This window comes from Drosophila bipectinata, chromosome XL (assembly GCF_030179905.1).
Source record: "Drosophila bipectinata strain 14024-0381.07 chromosome XL, DbipHiC1v2, whole genome shotgun sequence".
NCBI lineage: Eukaryota > Metazoa > Arthropoda > Insecta > Diptera > Drosophilidae > Drosophila > Drosophila bipectinata.
In genome coordinates this window covers 19,440,294-19,458,835 of record NC_091734.1, presented here as the reverse complement: position 1 = coordinate 19,458,835, position 18,542 = coordinate 19,440,294, and the positions used below count along the sequence as shown (strand labels likewise).

The following is an 18,542-nucleotide window of genomic DNA, read 5'->3' as shown; positions in this document are numbered from 1 at the left end:
GCAGCAGATCCAAACGATATGTTCCCACTTACTCCCGCGCATTTCCTTATAGGAGGACCTTTATTGGCACCCCCGGAGACTTATCCTTCAGAAAAGTCCATCAACGCACTTTTCGTCGACGGTCAACAGTCAATTAAAAAAATTTTGGCATCGATAGAGAGCGGACTGGCTTTCACATCAAGCAAGTCTAAAATGGTGCCAAGAACGAACCAATCTGCAAATTAATGGTCTAGATGTGATCAAGGACAAACGGTTTTCCCCAAAACGAATGAAAGATGGATCGAATAATCGATTCACATCCTGTAGAAGATGGCTTAGTTCGCGTTGGTTCACTGAAGTTATTAGCAATAGCAAATTTTAATTTTAATTTTAATTTTAATTTTAATTTTAATTTTAATTTTAATTTTAATTTTAATTTTAATTTTAATTTTAATTTTAATTTTAATTTTAATTTTAATTTTAATTTTAATTTTAATTTTAATTTTAATTTTAATTTTAATTTTAATTTTAATTTTAATTTTAATTTTAATTTTAATTTTAATTTTAATTTTAATTTTAATTTTAATTTTAATTTTAATTTTAATTTTAATTTTAATTTTATTTTTAATTTTAATTTTATTTTAATTTTAATTTTAATTTTAATTTTAATTTTAATTTTAATTTTAATTTTAATTTTAATTTTAATTTTAATTTTAATTTTAATTTTAATTTTAATTTTAATTTTAATTTTAATTTTAATTTTAATTTTAATTTAAATTTTAATTTTAATTTTAATTTTAATTTTAATTTTAATTTTAATTTTAATTTTAATTTTAATTTTAATTTTAATTTTAATTTTAATTTTAATTTTAATTTTAATTTTAATTTTAATTTTAATTTTAATTTTAATTTTAATTTTAATTTTAATTTTAATTTTAATTTTAATTTTAATTTTAATTTTAATTTTAATTTTAATTTTAATTTTAATTTTAATATTAAAGGAGGGGGAATAATATATTGAAAAGAGGGAATCTAATATTGAAGGAGGGGGACAGCCCCTCCTTCCCTAACCAACTCGAATATCTATTGAGTGACAGGTATCTCAGCTGGGCTGAGATTGTATTGTATTGATTAATCATGTAATAATTTGTATTGGCCGTCAGCAAACGGGTACAACAGTGGGACCAACACTCAAGCAATTGCGAGCCGTAACTGTGTACACCGCTGGTAGTAGATGCTGGCAAATTGTAGTCAGGCGGGGAGAAGAAGACTCCTTCCTTAAATCGTGTCCGCGTGAAAGATGCGTGTCCGAGGAGGGGTCCGGAGGCTAATATGCGAACTCTGGGGGAACGGCCGACCTCCCAGTTTTAACCAGGCTTAACATGACAAGCGGGCTATGTCATGATGGTCGAACCCCTTCCTCCTACTCGTGGGACCCAAACATGAACAATATCGTACCAAATAAAAACCAAAGTGGAGAACGCAACTTCCTAAAAAAGTCCGGGAATGGGGTCAGTGCCCCGTCAAACTCCAAGGCCCTCAAAAGCCCAAGAGTTGCTGCGATGGAGAAGCCTCCTACAGGAGGGCAACATCTGGAGGCGGGATGCGCCGATGCGGAGGAGGGTGCCAAGGCATCTTCTTTTAAAGCTGGCCATGGCAATGGCGTGGAGAGGAAAACGCCAAGATCAACCTCTAAACCAACCGGCGGGACCCTTAATGCAAACCCTGGTCCATAAGCGTCTCGGATCTCTCCGAACTTGTTTTACGTGGCGTGTTCCACACTGAAGGGATTACGACCACGGCACTCGAATATACCCACAAGGGGTATATACCCCCATGCACTATATAGTGCATGGGCACGGATTAGAAGCTATAGCTATGTACATAGCGACCAGACGCAGATGCGAAGACGCAGGATGGTACCAGGGTAGCGTTAAGGTAATTGCCTGCCAAGACGCGTCATCGGTAGAGACCTACAAGCGAATGGTAGCATCGTTAAGCTGGTGGCAGTTGACTGGGAGGAGATCCCAAGCAAACCGAGGGCGCGAGTGTGGCTCACAGAAAAGCAAGCGGACCCTAAGACCATCCCCACTATGCTTAGGATGTGCAATCCGACGCTTTGCACGGCGGACTGGGGAATCGCCAAGGTCGAGAAGGCGGTGGGACTGCGGAGGCAGGTCGTCCTCACGCTCAACGAGGAGACGGTGAAAGCCCTGGAAAGGTCGGAGCACCGGATTAAGTGTAGATTCGATCCGTATGCGAAGAGCAAACCAGGAAAAATCGGGCTGGAGGCAGACGCGCAAGTGCCAGATTTGGAGGAGCCGACCAAAGAGGGGCACCTGGAACGAATGTCAGATGAGGAGGAGGACATCCAGGAAGGGTACACCTCAGAGGAGAGCGACTTGGCAAGGGCACTTAAAGGCGTCGGAATGGAGGAGGACTCTCTGTTGAGCTCCGAGACGGAGCCAGAAATTACTGTGGTGGAGAATCGTAAGAAGGTACCTGACAATCTTGCAGTTGAACCTCCACCACCGTAAAACGGCGTCAGCTGCTCTCCTACTCCACCTCGCCGAGAGTGGAGCTGATGGGGCCCTCATCCAGGAACCCTTGATCCTTGGAGACTGGATTCTTGGGTTGGGGCGTCGGAGTATAGGCTCTGCAAGGCCGAACAACAGGTAAAAGGCGAGCCTGCATCCTCGCAAAAAAGAACCTTAACCTATCTTTTTTGCTACCCAATTTCAGTAATGAAGATCACGTAGCCGCAGCCATGGGAAGCCTAAAGGGTCCGCTAAGGGTGTGGTCGGCGTATACGGGCCACGACCAGGAAGCCCTCCCCCCGCACCTACTACTCAAACAGCTGGTGGGAGACAGCAGGAAGCATAAGATCGACCGGATCATAGGTTGCGATGCCAACGCCCATCATCATCAGTGTGGAAGCACTGACATGAACGAGAGGTGTGAGTCAATCTTCGATTTTATCCTAGGCTCTAATCTTCTGGTGGGTTATAGGGGTACAGAACCCACCTTCATAGTCAAGAACAGAAGGGAAGTACTTCACATTACTCTTTACTTTGACTCCCTAGCTGACAAGATTGTTAGATGGGGATTGCTAGAGAAACACTCTTTCTCGGACCATCGATACATAGAATTAGTGGTCAATTTTGAGAACTTTAATCGACTAACAGAACGCAACCCAAGAAAAGCGAACTAGGAGTTATAAAACTAGAAAGATCCTTGGGAAGATCCAGCAAGGGACGTTGACAGTAGGGAAGTCCTGGATGACATGGTGGACACGTGAACGGCGATGTGCGCCAAGGCATTCAATAAAGCTTCTCCCAAAAGCAGATCAGGCAGTAGCAAGTCAAAGAAACCAACATGGTGGTCGCAAACATTTGCGCCCTTTAAGACCAGGACCCGCAAAGCCTTTAATTTCGCCAGTAAGGCGAACACGGAGACAGCATGGGAGACGTACAAAGCGAACCTTAGGCAATGCAACAAAGAACGGCGTAGGGCAACCTTCCCGACTCCGGAAGGTCCTCGCAACAACTGCACCAAACGTAGAATACATTAATACCTCAGAAGGTAACTTGACAACGTCCAGCAAAGAAAACCTGGAGGCTCTCACAGAGGTACACTTCCCGGGATACTCTCTAGAAGAAACAACCCTGGAAACGCTGAGACAGGGGGACAGCCCCTCCTTCCCTAACCAACTCGAATATCTATTGAGTGACAGGTATCTCAGCTGGGCGATAAACAGCTTCAAGCCTTTCAAATCCCCAGGCCCAGATGGCATTGTCCCGGCTCAACTTATTAAAGCCGGACCCATAATGAGGTCATGGGTCAGGAAAGCTTTTTCAGTAATTTTCAGAATAGGCATCGTTTACGCAATGTGCTTGCGGACGAAGGTCGTATTCATACCCAAGGCGGAAAAACCATCGCACTACACCCCTAAGGACTTCAGACCTATATGCCTGTCGTCCTTCCTTTTCAAGACAATAGAGAGACTAATCAGCCTCCACATTAATCTTACCATCAACCCAGATGATATCTCGGAATCACAGCATGCATCCTACCATGCTTGATAATCAATGCGCTGACGGGACTACGAATAGACGATCAATCCGTACGCCTTAGAAAGCAGATCCTGGTAAATCTATTCAAAGATAAATCAGAAGAGGCACTCAGCAAGGAGGCGTACTCTCACCCCTACTGTGGATCGTGGCGGTTAATAGCCTACTACGATCCCTAGAAGGTGGTGGTTGCAAAGTTATCGCTTTTGCGGATGATGTCGCCATTGCGTTCCCTGGGAAATTTCCCCAGACTGTGAGCGCATGACGGACAAATTTAGGGTTCTCTCAACATTGGCAGTTAGGAATGGACTAGGTGTAAACCCATCTAAAACCGAGCATGTCCCCTTCACCAGGAAGTACAAAATAAGTAGGGATTACGTACCTAGGGATTACGCTAGACAGGAAACTGGACTTCACTCAAACACTATGGATAGAGCTAAAAAGGCAACAATCGCGCTTTATACATGCCGAATAGCCATTGGCCTCAAATGGGGAATGCCCCCAAATATAGTCAGATGGCTTTAAACAGTGGTCATAAGACCCATCCTTTTCTACGGGGTATAGGTTTGGTGGCCTGCTGTCACAGACTCCACATGTATGCAGAGATTTTGGAAAATGCCAAGGATGGCGGAGTTCTGCATTACAGGCAGCCTACGTACCACATTAACAGACGCCCTTCATACTCGACCTTTTACCTGTAGAGATAGTGGGGGCCAAGATAGCCACGCTATCGGCAATTAGGCTACGCGAGACGGGCATATGGAAAAGGACCGACTATGGACATACCAAGTTGGACTTACACCACTGCACGCCAATGGGGGCTACAGACTACTGCGTACCTGTTGATCATCCAACCTTAAAATATATGGTATCCATTACAACAAGGGAGGAATGGATGACACAAATCCCGGGACCAGCCGGTTCCCTACATATTTACAAATTTGGTTCAAAATTGAATGGCCAGGTGGGAGGCGATTTCCATTGCGAACGCCTGTGTCTAAATGAGTCCTTCAGACTCCTCAACCACTGTAGTGTGTTCCAAGCAGAAGTAATAGCTATCGGGGAAGCACTTAGATCCCCAGCACTTACTGGCAGTCAAGATACAATCTGTATCTTCTCAGACAGTCAAGCGGCACTCAAGGCCCTTGACGGATTTTGATCCAACTCCAGGACAGTGAATGACTGTGGCAGATCTCTTAACGAGATGGCAGAACAGTATGACATCCACCTCATATAGGTGCCTGGACATTGGTACCACGAGGGAAATTGCACCGCTGATGAACTGGCAAGGGCAGGTACTACCAATCCTCTCCTCCCGGAAAAGGAACCAGAAGGCATTCCCTTAGCTACGTGTGGGCTAAAATGCAGGGATCACTTTGACCGCGCAGAGCTGAGAAAATGGAGAAATCTTTAAAAGTTCAGGAACTCACGAATGATATGGTCTATCCGCTCTAGGAAAAGATCAATGATGCTTATTTCCCTCAATAAACAGGACTGCAGTGTGGCATTCAAGGCCGTTGCGCCCTTCATTCGTAAATATGGATAGGACCTCGAGCTGTCACAGCAAACATAGCATAATCTTGGGCACATTAGTAGATTGGAGGGGGGAGGTCCCCTTGTACAAGGAGCACAAAGAGCCCCAGCGGCAAAAGTGGAAGGGGGTGTCAGTGACTGGCTCCGCATCGCCGCCTCACCCTAACCTAATAGTTGTATTTTTGGTTTTCTTCGTTAACAATCAAGAATTGTTTTTATAATTGATTTTTATTAGGAAAGTTTTTTCCTAATATTTGTAAACTCATAATTTTTTATTTTTAGTCCTTGGCTAAAAGACTAACCAACTTAAAAGTTGCTTGGTGTTGTTGATAATTGGATGAAGGTTTTCTTTTACAAAAATTGTATTCAATTATTATATTATATTGAAAACTCTGTTTTTAGGTAGCTAAGGGAAGTTATACACTTGCATAGGTGAGTGGAGTAAAACATTCAAATTTAAAGAGTAAAAAAGGAAGGAAAGCTCATTTCGGGGGGAGCCGAAGTTGATATACCCTTGCAGATAAAACCAGATGTATATCGCAAACATCAGATATAGTTGGCTAATCCTTCTAAGAATTTCAACTTAGTATAATCTTAGAACTTAGTATAATCTGTACTAAGTTCCAGCTATCTTCAAAAACACGAAAGTTGGGTCATTTTCCATCGTTCATTTATAAGGCAGCTATAGGTTATATTCGACCGATCCCGGTCATTTCGCCTTATATACTGCGTGCAAAGGAAAAAAGGGTGGATGAAAAGTTTCAAGTCAATAGCTTTAACACTGAGAGACTAGTTCGCGTAGATACAGATATACGGACAGACAGACATGCTTCCATCAATTAAGGAGGTGATCCTAGTCAAGAATATATATACTTTAAAGGTCGGAAATGTCTCCTTCACTGCGTTGCACACTTTTGACCAAAATTATAATACCCTCTGCAAGGGTATAAAAATAAAGAAAGATGAAGAGAAAGAATAATACTTGTGAGACATGTGATATAACAACTATATAAGCCAAAACAAAAAACTATATGGTACTTTGAATGTAGTTAATTTCATCATTAGACAACTAAAGAAAATTAAGAACTATATATACATGTAATACCTACCATATTAACTTCTGATATTGCGTCAAAGCTTGCAATAGTTAAGTCCATTCCCACATGAAGAGGTTCTCGACCAAAATTGGGTCTGAGGCGTATATCGTACCCTTGAAGTATCATTGAAATTGTTTGAGTCACATTTTCTAGACGACTTGCAAGCATTTCTTTTCGTTTACATCTGTAAATATTAAATGAGAAAATACATTACTCGCCCACCGAGCTCAGAAAATAACCGATTTTTAATGAATTGAATCAAGAAAGGAAAACTAACTTTGGGCGGAGCCAAAGTTGAATAGGACGCCGAGATCATAAGCCTGAGTTAATTTCTCTAAGGCAAGACTGAAAAGACTGCATTGGGTAGAGATGGATTTGTACTGAAGACAAAGCATTACGTCATCTGCATATGTAAAAACTAATGAGTTCGTTAAAGCAGGGGGCAAGTCATTTATAAAAAGATTAAATAACAACGGACCAAGATGTATTCCTTGAAGAACGCCAGATGTAGCACGGACCAGACGGGAATGTATGTTTTTAAATAAGACTCTTTGTGCCCTTCCATCTAGGTAGCTGGATATCCACGTTAAGAGGTCGGTAGAGAATCCCCACATATTCAGTTTACTCAACAAGAGTGAGTGATTCACTGAATCAAATGCTTTTCTAAAGTCTGTGTAAATTACATCGGTTTTATATCCCTTACGAAAGCCATCTATGACAAAGGATGTCAACTCCAATAAGTTTGTGGTGGTGGAGCGACGCCTAATAAAGCCATGCTGACAAGGAGTGATAATCGAAGAGCAAAGGTGTTGCAAATGAGGGGTAATTAATTTTTCAAATAACTTTGGAATTGCCGACAACTTAGAGATGCCTCTGTAGTTGGCAGCCTCGGACTTATTCCCTTTTTTATGTAGGGGAATTATAAATTCCTTCCACTTAAGGGGAAAAATCGAGGTTTCCAAAGATAAGTTGAAAAGTCTTAGAAGAGGTTTGCACAGAGCCCAGGCGCAGTATTTTAGCACACAGCCTGGTACTCCATCGAGGCCAGGCGAATAAATGGGTTTGACATTTAGAAGATCAGATATGGTAAGACTGGTAATAAGCTATTCTCGGAGAAAAACGGACAGAGAATCTTATTCTGATAATTGAATGTTGTATGCGTAAGGCTGATTTGTCAATTTAGGCGGAGAATAAGTTGTTTGAAAAAATTCTGAGAATAGATCGGCAATGGCCTGATCAGAGGTCGCAGATGAATTTTCAAACGTAAGCAGTGGTGGGAAAGATACATGTTTACGCTTTGTGTTTACAAAATTAAAAAACTGCTTCGGATCCTGAATAAGTTGTATCCGGCAGCGACGAATATAATTCCTGTAACATTCAGGGTTATGCACGGTAAAATTTGACCGAGCTAGTAGATATCTTAAGAAATCAATGCTACTGAAGATTTTTTTTTATGTTAGTAAGAGCCTATTTTTAGTAACCTAACCTAAAAAGGTTAGTGAGGCACAAAAAATGTATTTTAAGTACAGTAAAATTTTTCTAAGGTGACATTAAGATCGGTGCATGCCAGAATATCAGACCAATATATGTAAAGGGGGAAGTTCTGGAGATAGCAGTAACATCAGGATCATTGGATAATTTGACCTAGGGACAGTCAAACATGCCCGCGGTGAAGTCATGGTGCGTGATAAGTGATAAAGATGGTGAGTTATCGACGTTGGACCACTTTTATTCTGGGATATTATGTGGGCGGTTTGGTGGGCGGTTCAGACGAAGGCGGTATATATGAACATGTAATGTATAAAGATTTGGCGGACAAAAGGATTTTAATGCAAATAAATTCTATGTCCCCAAGCTCTTGTGATTTCACTTCTTTAGAAGAGGTGAAACCCCCTTCGCCGAGGTCTAGCCCGTCTAAAAGTGGTGTAATTACTTGGAAAAGCTTCGTTGCTAAAGATATCCGGCTTTAACCAAGTTTCTGTAAAGGCTACAATATGGGATGCAAAGAAAAAACTATCAGAATATAGTTTTCGGAGCTTGCTACATAGCCCCCTAGTATTCTGATAAGTAAGTGTTAGTGACTAATCTTTTTTTTTGGGTTAGTGGGCGGAGATGAGGATGATCTGTGGTTCTGATATGGGGAAGTTTCACTCCCACTGGTTTTAAAACTTTTTTCTTCATGGAACCTTTCACCTAAGAGGAAGACAGAAAAGCGATCCAAAAAAAAAAAAATAATAAAATCTGGGGTAACCCAATATAAGCGAAAAGACGCTGAACCACAATTTGTTAAGTGCAATATACAAGCTTTTTATAACAGTTGTGATGTGCTAAATCAAAACTTGTGCATTATTTTAAATAAATAAGTGCCACGAAATGAGCTTATTGAGCAACGATCAAAAGAACGAGCGTAGAAGTTCAGTGAACCAAAAAAACGGCTTCTACTCTTACTTTTCAACATGCGATACCGAAGTGGAAAAATCGGCGATTAGGAGCAACCCGGCTCTACTGACTGCTCAAACCCAAAAGGCACGGTCTTGCTCACCCGCTCTGGTCACTTCGACTCCCGCGTCATGGAGTTTGCAGTGTAAAACCCAAGCCCCCTCAAATCCATATCAGGGAGAAAAGCTCGAGTGCCCTGGTCAACCGAATTGCGGCGTTGATCGGAAACGGTGACAACTTTCATGTTGTCCCGCTTATTAAAGGAAATATCCATGAAACAAAGGTGCAAACCAAGACTGAAGAGCACTTCCGAATCGTGTCCAATTTCTGGACACTGAACAGAAAAACTATTACACGTACCAGCTGAAAAGCAGTAAGGGCCTACAAGTGGTAGTAAAGGGAATAGAACCTGATGTTACCGCCGCGGAAATAAAAACCGCCCTTAAAGAAAAGGGCTTCGCCGCCAATAATGTTATTAACATTCTAAATAAAGTTAAAAATCTTAAAACTCCTCTCTAAGGTCGAGCTCGAGCTAGAAAGCAGGTCGCTGAAGAAGAACGAAGTCCACCCAATCTACAATCTGCAATATCTTAAGCAACGGAAAATCACTGTTAAAGAGCCGCATAAACGGAACGGTCCAGTGCAATGCACTAATTGCCAAGAGTATGGACACACTAGGTCATACTGCACACTTCGGGCTGTGTGTATAGTGCTCGGGGACGACCACAACTCCGCTCACTGCACTACAAACAAGGAGAGTACCGTAAAGAAATGTGGATGCTGCGGAGGCAACCATACGGCAAACTATAGAGGATGTATGGTGTACAAAGAGTTAAAGAGTTAAAGTTAAAGAAACGAACGCAACGCGCAACCAAAATCCACAGAATGCAACCACTCATTCGGTCCACTAAACACCACAAACGGCTTCTCCTATGCCGATGCTCTACGATCTGGAAGGGAAATTCCTACTCGGACTAACTCTCAAAGCGCTCAAGAGGCCCCAGAACTATGATGCTTACCCCCCAACAAAGTATGATGGAGCTTATGTCATTCATGAAACCGACCATGCAAGCACTTGTACAACACCAGAACATGGTGATACAGTTGCTCAGTTAGACAAAAGTCTAAATAATCTACGCAGGCTCTACGAATATCAATGTGGAACGCCATTGGTGTCTCACGGCATAAACTAGAATTGTCACAATTCTTGACCGAAACCATATTAACGTTATGCTACTGAGAACGCATTAAACACCATTTTCACAGAAGGTTTGCAACAATTTTCTTGCAGGCCACATGGATACAAATTCAGTCAAGCAACGGAATACTTTTATTCGCTGCCGTTTACAGCCCTTCTCGTTTCTCAATCTCGGAAGGACCATTTATTTATTATTTTATTTATTTATTATTATTTATTTATTTATTTTATTGCTGAACGTTGCTTTTATTTTTTGAATCTTCTCTTTGCGAGACTAACAAGAGGTGTATCAAATCTTATATTTTTAACTTAACTAACAGTCATATTGACTGATACAGAGCTAGACGGCCCTAGAAATCGATTGCTGGGTTGGGAGGTCATTGCGTCTCAGGCGGGATACGCTAGAAACCCGAGTCAATCCCCGAGCGAGAAAATTTGGGTGCGAAAACAGTTTTTCTTTGTATGACTCTTTTTGCTTCTGGATTTCGTCTTTCACAGCGAGTATGCCCAGATCCCGGTGAATGTTTTCGTTGCGAACATACCAAAGTGCCCCTGTGATAGTTCTCAAGATTTTTGATTGTGCGCGCTGTATGATGTCTATGTTGCTGCTGCTCGCGTTCCCCCACAGCTGGGAGCCATACTTCCAGATTGGCTTTAGGACTGAATTGTTCAGTAGTAACTTGTAGTACAGGCACAGTGGCGATCGTGAGTTTATGATCCAGTGGAGGCTGCTGGCTTTCAGTTTTAGGTGCATCTTTTTGCATTCGATGTGCTTACGCCAGGTAAGTCGTCTATCAAGGTGGACGCCAAGGTTCGTTACTTCGTTAGCTTGAGGGATCTGCATACCGTTTAGTTAAAGCGGAGGGCATGTTTGTCTGTTAAGAACGTTATATGCTTACACTTTTGTTCATTTATTTTAATGCACCAGTCGGACAGCCACCTTTTCACTATTAGAAGATGATTAGCTAGTTGTGTTGTTGCCTGTGTTGGGCATCTGGAGCGACTAAGGATAGCGGTATCATCGGCGAACGTTGACGTTGTTAATTGTGCGCTCGTAGGAATATCCGCAGTGTACAAAACATATAGACACGGGCCGAGTGCGCTTCCTTGTGGAACTCCAGCTTCGCTGGTGTAGTCGCCCGAAGTAGCTGCGTTGCATCTTACTGAGAATACCCTATTGTAGAGGTATGATTCCAGTAGCTTGTGGGTGTATGTTGGCAAATACGTTTTAATTTTGTGCATGAGTCCGATGAGCCGAACTCGGTTGAAAGCTTGAGATACGTCGAGGAAAATAGCGCTGCGGATGTGAATCTGTTCACTTGTTCGATGGTTCCGTGGTTTCTTCGGAAGCCAAATCGATGTGCCGGGATAATATTGCAAGCTTCCAGATGTGGTATTATGCGAGTTAATAAGCATTTTTCAAACAATTTAAACAAACAAGATAGAAGGCTTATTGGTCTATATGACGACGGAATTGTGTGGTCTTTTCCAGGCTTCGGTATCATTATAATGATGGATTTCTTCCACTTTTTTTGGAAATAGCCAAGATTAATGATTCCAATAAATAATTGCAGACGACCTCTATAGCGCATTTTGAAACTTCGATCAGCATCTTTGGGGTCAATAGGTCACCACCGGGAGCCTTTTTTGGTTTTAGCCCTCTTATGACTTTTTCGATTTCGTTCGGCCGGAATAAAGGTGCGGCTGGCTGAGGGGCGGACTCTGGCTGAATTACTGGCAGGAGGAATGAATTTGAGGCTGGGTTTGGCTGGAAGACACTTTGGAGATGTGTGGCGAATTTTTCAGCTCGGTCTTCGTCGCTGCGAGCCCAGCATTCCGAAGAGTTTCTTATCGGTGTGGTCGTTTCAATTGGGGCGCTAAGATTTCGGTGGGCTCTCCACAGGGGGTACTTTGTGCTTGTTGGCGAGAGATTCTGGATGTACCTCAGCTGTGCATTTTCTTCCTGTTGGTGAAGAGCCTGGTCGAGTGATCGGGTTGCTTCCTTGAGGCGTTGTTTTGACGCTGGTGATCTGCTGTTGTGCCAATCACGACGCGTGAGTTTTGTTAACGTTTTATGTTAACATTTAATTCAATATAAACAATGTCCTTTTTATTTGTATTTGTATAATAGTCTTTATTTTACTTTAATGATCTTGTCTTGTTCACATCTTGGTTCATTCTGTGCACGAATGCTTTTCGAATCGTCGAGCGAGCGTTTTAATTATTTTATGGAAGCTTTTAATCTTTGCACTTTTAAATGCAAGCAAGAAAGAAATGGAGAACAAGAACTTGGACTACATAACTTCGGTAAATTAAATTAAGACTCTCCTGAGTTTTACAATTTGTTTATAAAAAATATACATAAGTGTAGGAATTCAATTATGGTAGATTACGTATTTAAAGTTTGATATTTCTTTTTTCTTTTTATGTTGGAGCTATGTATATTGTTTAAATTAAATTTTTTATATTTCGGTTCATTTTTGTGTCTTAAAGATTTATAGTTTTTTATATATCCCTCGTTTCTAGTTTCTACAAAATTTTCTCTCGTTTGATTTAAAGATGTATTGTAAGTTTCCTTATATTTTAGAATGTTGTTACGTACAAGTTTTTTGTCACAGCTTCCGTATTCAACATTCATTGGTGTATTTTGTATTGTTGAGTGATAACTGTTATTATATAATTATATAGCTTTACTAACTTTATCTTTGATTGATAGATCTTTGTTTTCGAGGTATGTTATTCTTATCTTTTCTGTGAAAGTGTTGTGGAATCTTTCAACGTCTGCATTGCCAGTGTGACTGTTAGGTTTCACAAAATGAACTTCTATGTTCTCATTTCTTAAAAAATCTTTTATATTTACACTATTAAATTCATTGTCAGTTATTTATTTTTCAAAGTTTCCTTTTTGGGATTTGTACAAGCGCATTTTTTCGAATATGGTTTGATTATTGCGATCCTCAAGGTAGAATGCAGTAGCAAATTTTGAAAATCGGTCAATAAAAGTTAGAAAATTACATTTTAAATTTGTATAGATATCCATATAAACAATTTTTTTTATATCATTTGGTGTTTCTATATATTTTAATTTTTCTTTTACTGGGTTTCTATCATATTTACATTGATTACAAATATCGCAACTGTTAATATACTTTTGGATGTAATGTTGAAGTTTTGGAAAGTAAATACTCTTTTTTTTAAGCTTTGGTAATTTTCATTTATACCTGAATGACCAGTATAATGGAATCGTTCAATTTCTTTATACAAATTTTATTCTTATATTCGAATTCTATGGTTTTTTTATTTGTAAGGATGATTTTTATTTTAAATCTATTAACAACTGTTTCTAAATTACCTAAAATAGTTGTGCCCACAAAGTATTCAGCTTGTGTATGTTGTGTGTCAATGTCATCAACATTGTTTTCCAAAGAGATACAGGATTCAGCTGTGTTTACAGCACAAATTTCGTCGTTACTTAATCGACATAAAAAATCAGCTACCTGGTTATCTTTTCCTTTAATGTATGAAACGCTTATATTAAATTCGCTGAGCTTAACAAGCCATCTATAAAGTATTTCATTAAGTTCTTTTCCGTTATATTTAATTAGCAGCCACTTAAGTGGTTGGTGATCGGACAAAATATCGAATTTAACTCCATAGAGGTATAGGCGGAAATAAGCTTTTGCCCACACTATAGCTAGTAATTCCCTTTGTATAGAAGAATAGTTTTTCTATTCAATGTGCGACTTGCATAGCAAATAGGATGATTATCTTGTTGCAAAACCGCACCTAAAGCAATATTACTAGCGTCAGTAATAAGCTGAAATTTCTTTTTAAAATCCGGATACTTAAGTACCGTTGCCTCAGTTATGATTCTTTTTGTCAAATGCAAGCATGAAGTTGGGTTCATTAACATCTATCTTGGCATCCTTTTGAAGGCATTTAATCAATGGATAAGCTACTTGAGAGAAATCCTTTATGAACTTTCTATAATACCCAGTGATTCCTAGAAAAGCTCTAATTTGCTTAATATTTCTGGAAATTTTTAACCTGAAGAATGCTGCTAACTTTTTCTGGGTTAGGCTTTGGGGGTTAAGGCATGACCTAAAAACTCAGTTTCTTTTGAAAAGAATTTGCATTTGTTGATTTGAATCTTAAGATTTGCTTCAGAGAGTTTTTTAAAAATTGTATGAATGTGGCCAACATGTTCTGAAAAACTAGTAGAAAAAATAAGAACGTCGTCAAGATAAACCACACAAATTCTATTTATTTCTTCTTTTAAGACTGTGTTTATAAGGCGTTGAAATGTGGCAGGAGCGTTTTTGAGCCCGAATGGCATCCGATTAAACTCGTAATGCCCATGAGGAGTAGAAAACGCTGTCTTTTCCCTATCTTGTTCCTGGACAAGAATTTGGTGAAAGCTTTTCGCGAGATCTATAGTAGAAAAATATTGCGCTCTTCCTAACTTATCCAATATACCTTCTATATTTGGGATAGGAAACTTATCATCTACTGTGTTTTCATTCAATTTGCGATAATCAATAACTATACGCCACTTTGTTGTTCCACTGTTAAGTATCAGCTTTTTTTGGTACAAGCATTATATGGAGAATTGCTTTTTCGTATTATTCCCTAATGTAGCATTTCTTCAATTTGCTTATAAATTTCCTGTTCATGTACTTGAGGATATCTATAAATCTTACAATATACAGGTTTATCCACTACTGTTTTTATCTGATGCTCGATAATGTTTGTATTGCTTAGACACTGACCTTCAAAGAAATATTAATTGTTTTAATTTTCTTAAAATTTTAGTAAGAGCATTGTTTTCCTCTTGATTTAAATCATTGAAAAGAATTTTTTTTTATTTTATCGTCTATTTCGATTGGTTCAATTTGATTTACCTCTTCAGAGTATGGTGAACTATTTTGAAATTGGATATTGTTATTATTAATTGTAGTTGTATTGTGATGAAAATCAATAACAGCATTTAATGGCTTGAGAATATTTTGACCTATTATAGCATCGAACGATTTTTTATTAAATGTTGCCAATTTCCAACTCATTGTGGCATCTTCTTTAAATTCAAGAGGTAAATCAGTTATAATTTCTTGCGTTATTAGCGATTTTGAATTAAGAGATGAAAATGTTATTGGATGACGCAAAGTTATTCGAGGATATTTTAACAATTTATTTCTATCTAACATGGAAGTTGTTGAACCAGTATCAATCAAGGCTGTGATTATTTCATTGTTTATAGTTAGGTTAATTAAGGGAAGTGATTTTTCGAGGCAACTATATGAAAATTTGCATGGCAAGTACAGATCATTGGCTCTGACATTGATTCAGAAGAGAAGCTTTGATCTTGATTATCATTTTTAAATTGGATACAATTAGTTTTGTCTACTTCGACATGATCGATTTCCATTTTTGAAATATGGCTTTGTTGATTTGTACAGTTCTGATTTGAATTTAAATTTTGGACTCCTTTGAAATTTTGTTAGCCGGACATAATGATGAATTAAACAATTTTACAATTGTAAAATTAAAGAAAAATATTACAATATTACAAAAAAAAAAAAAAAATAATTATAAAAGAAAGAAAAAGTTCAAAGTCCTTACGAGGATTTGAACCCAGAAAAATTACACATAAAGTAACTACTCTATGCATTACGCTACCATCCTGTCTCGATCTGCGGCGATAAAAAATACTATTTGTTCTACCAACTACCACATCGACGCATCGAAAACAGAAACGAGAAATTGAAATTGAAATTTGGAAGCCAAAACATTTTTACTCCGTCGTGCGAGCAGTCACACATACATACATAGGCTCACATTTTTGTTGACGGATACATGTAAGGGAGTTCTAAAATTAGAATCGTATGCATGTGCGTTCCCCCCTCACCAACAAGCTCGACGCAAAAAGTTGACCGTTTTGGGCCCTGATGTCCCATCTATGTACTTTATAATCTTTGGTGCAACGCAGTGAAGAAGACATCTCCGACCCTATAAAGTATATATATTCTTGATCAGGATCACCTCCTGAGTTGATATGAGCATGTCCGTCTGTCCGTCTGTCTGTCCGTCTGTCTGTTTCTACGCAAACTAGTCTCTCAGCTTTAAAGCTATCGACTTGAAACTTTGCACACACCCTTATTTCCTTTGCACGCAGTATATAAGTCGGAACGACCGGAATCGGCCGACTAAATCCTATAGCTGCCATATAATTGATCGGAAATGGTATAACTTCGGTGTTTTTAGAGTTAGAGAGTTCAAATTTTACACGAGCGCTATTTTAGTCAAAATAATACGACATGCTAAATTGCAACATGCAACGTGTGTTTTCGTGTTTTTGAAGATAGAAATCTGGAACTTGGTACAGATTATATTTTTGGTCAGTTAATCCGACCTATCAAATTTTATTAGGATCGGCTGACTATATCCTATAGCTGCCATATAACTGAACGATCGGAAATGGTATTTGGTAGAAATATCAACATTCGTATTTTTGAAAATAGAAGTTTGGGACTTTTTTTAGATTTTGTATTGTAATTAATTGGATTATATATTCCTATTCCCATAAGGATCGGCCATCTATATCCGATGTTTGCGATACATATCCGGTTTTAACAGCAAAGGTATATAAACTTCGGCTCCGCCCGAAGTTAGCTTTCCTTTCTTGTTTATCTTTATTTTTCTATTTTTTACACAAATACCAGCGGTTTTACCTAAGCATTCTTCAATTCTTCTACCATTTTCCTCTTACAGTCGATGCAGGTGCACGATGCAGCATGTCGACTATATCAAATAGCTGCCATATAACTGAACGATTGAAAATTACCCAACTTTCGTGTTTTTGAAGTTAGAAAGCTGGAACTTTGTACAATGAGCATGTCCGTCTGTCTGTTTCTACGAAAACTCGTCTCTCAGTTTCAAAGCTATAAGCTATCAAAGCTATTTCAAAGCTATATCCTTTAGCTGCCATATAACTGAACGATCGAAAATGACCCAACTTTCGTGTTTTTGAAGGTAGAAAACTGAAACTTAGTAAAGATTATAATTTTGGTCTGATAATCCGACCTACCAAATTTTATAATGATTTTATAATATAGGACTATATCCTATAGCTGCGATGTAACTGAACGATCGGAAAAGGTTTTTTGAAAGAAATACCAATTTTGTGAAGATAGATGTTTGGGACTTTTATGTAGATTTTGTTTTATAATAAATTGGGTTATAATATTATATTCTCATAAGGATCGGCCAACTATATCCGATGTTTGCGATATATATCCGGTTTTAACTGCAAGGGTATATCAACTTCGGCTCCGCCCGAAGTTAGCTTTCCTTTTTTGTTTTTCATTAATTTTACACATTATGCTTCTTAAAGACTTAAACTAGTCTGTAATGTTGTTGTTATTACTTAGCATAAACGCTTCTTGGTAAATTTGATTATAGGACTCCTTTACGCCAAAATTCCGAATAACAATCCTCTTGATGTCATCCTGCGACGGCTCGGAATTCTCAATGGTTCTCACAACATGTAGAGCTCCGCCTTGGATTTTGTTGAGTATGACACGGTGAAACACGTAGGCTCCTGCAGTAGATGTGGGGGTAATAGAGAAAATATCATCTCCACTTCACAAATAAATGATGATAGAGCTCTTGTATGGTCTCCTCTGTACTCGTGAATGTGGTGGGCATCCTTTAGAATGTCCCCAAACGATAGAGAAAAATCGTTTGCCATTGTTCGTATTCAAAATAAGTATCCGTTGAGTTCTTTAGAACTTGTAATAGTCTAACAGAATTAGTTCTGTTAGTTCTCGTCGCTTATCGATATCAAACGTTCTTATTAACTTGTCATCGAACCACTTACGAACAGAATAAGTCCGCTCTGGGATGCTGGTGTGTGTAATTGTCGATTTATGCACACAGTCATACACACATACAAAGATGGGTGCACTTTCAAGTGCCGGCACGCTGTATAACCAAAAATATGCACTAGATATTTCTAGTTTAACCGCAAAGTCGTACGAGATGCAGTAAATATCCAATGCACAATAACACTTTGTTCGTTTGGTTTCCGTGGGTGTTGGAAATTCGTGGGTTTTCAGGTTATGTACATATGTGTGTATGGCACCAATTCGCTCGACACTGCACTTAAGTGGGTATTTAAATATTTTCGGTTACTCCGTCGACAGCGCCAGTTTTGTTAACGTTTTATGT

General features: G+C 39.1%; 1 protein-coding gene across 1 annotated transcript in view; it reads right to left on the bottom strand.

Annotated features, from left to right (window-relative positions):
- The window catches only part of Lcch3 (Ligand-gated chloride channel homolog 3), a 623,958-nt gene that overhangs the window by 369,118 nt on the left and 236,298 nt on the right, over positions 1-18,542 (bottom strand). The window contains exon 3 of the mRNA XM_070282243.1: positions 6,692-6,863. Coding sequence (XP_070138344.1) covers positions 6,692-6,863 — 172 coding nt within the window. The remainder of the gene's footprint in view (positions 1-6,691; positions 6,864-18,542) is intronic.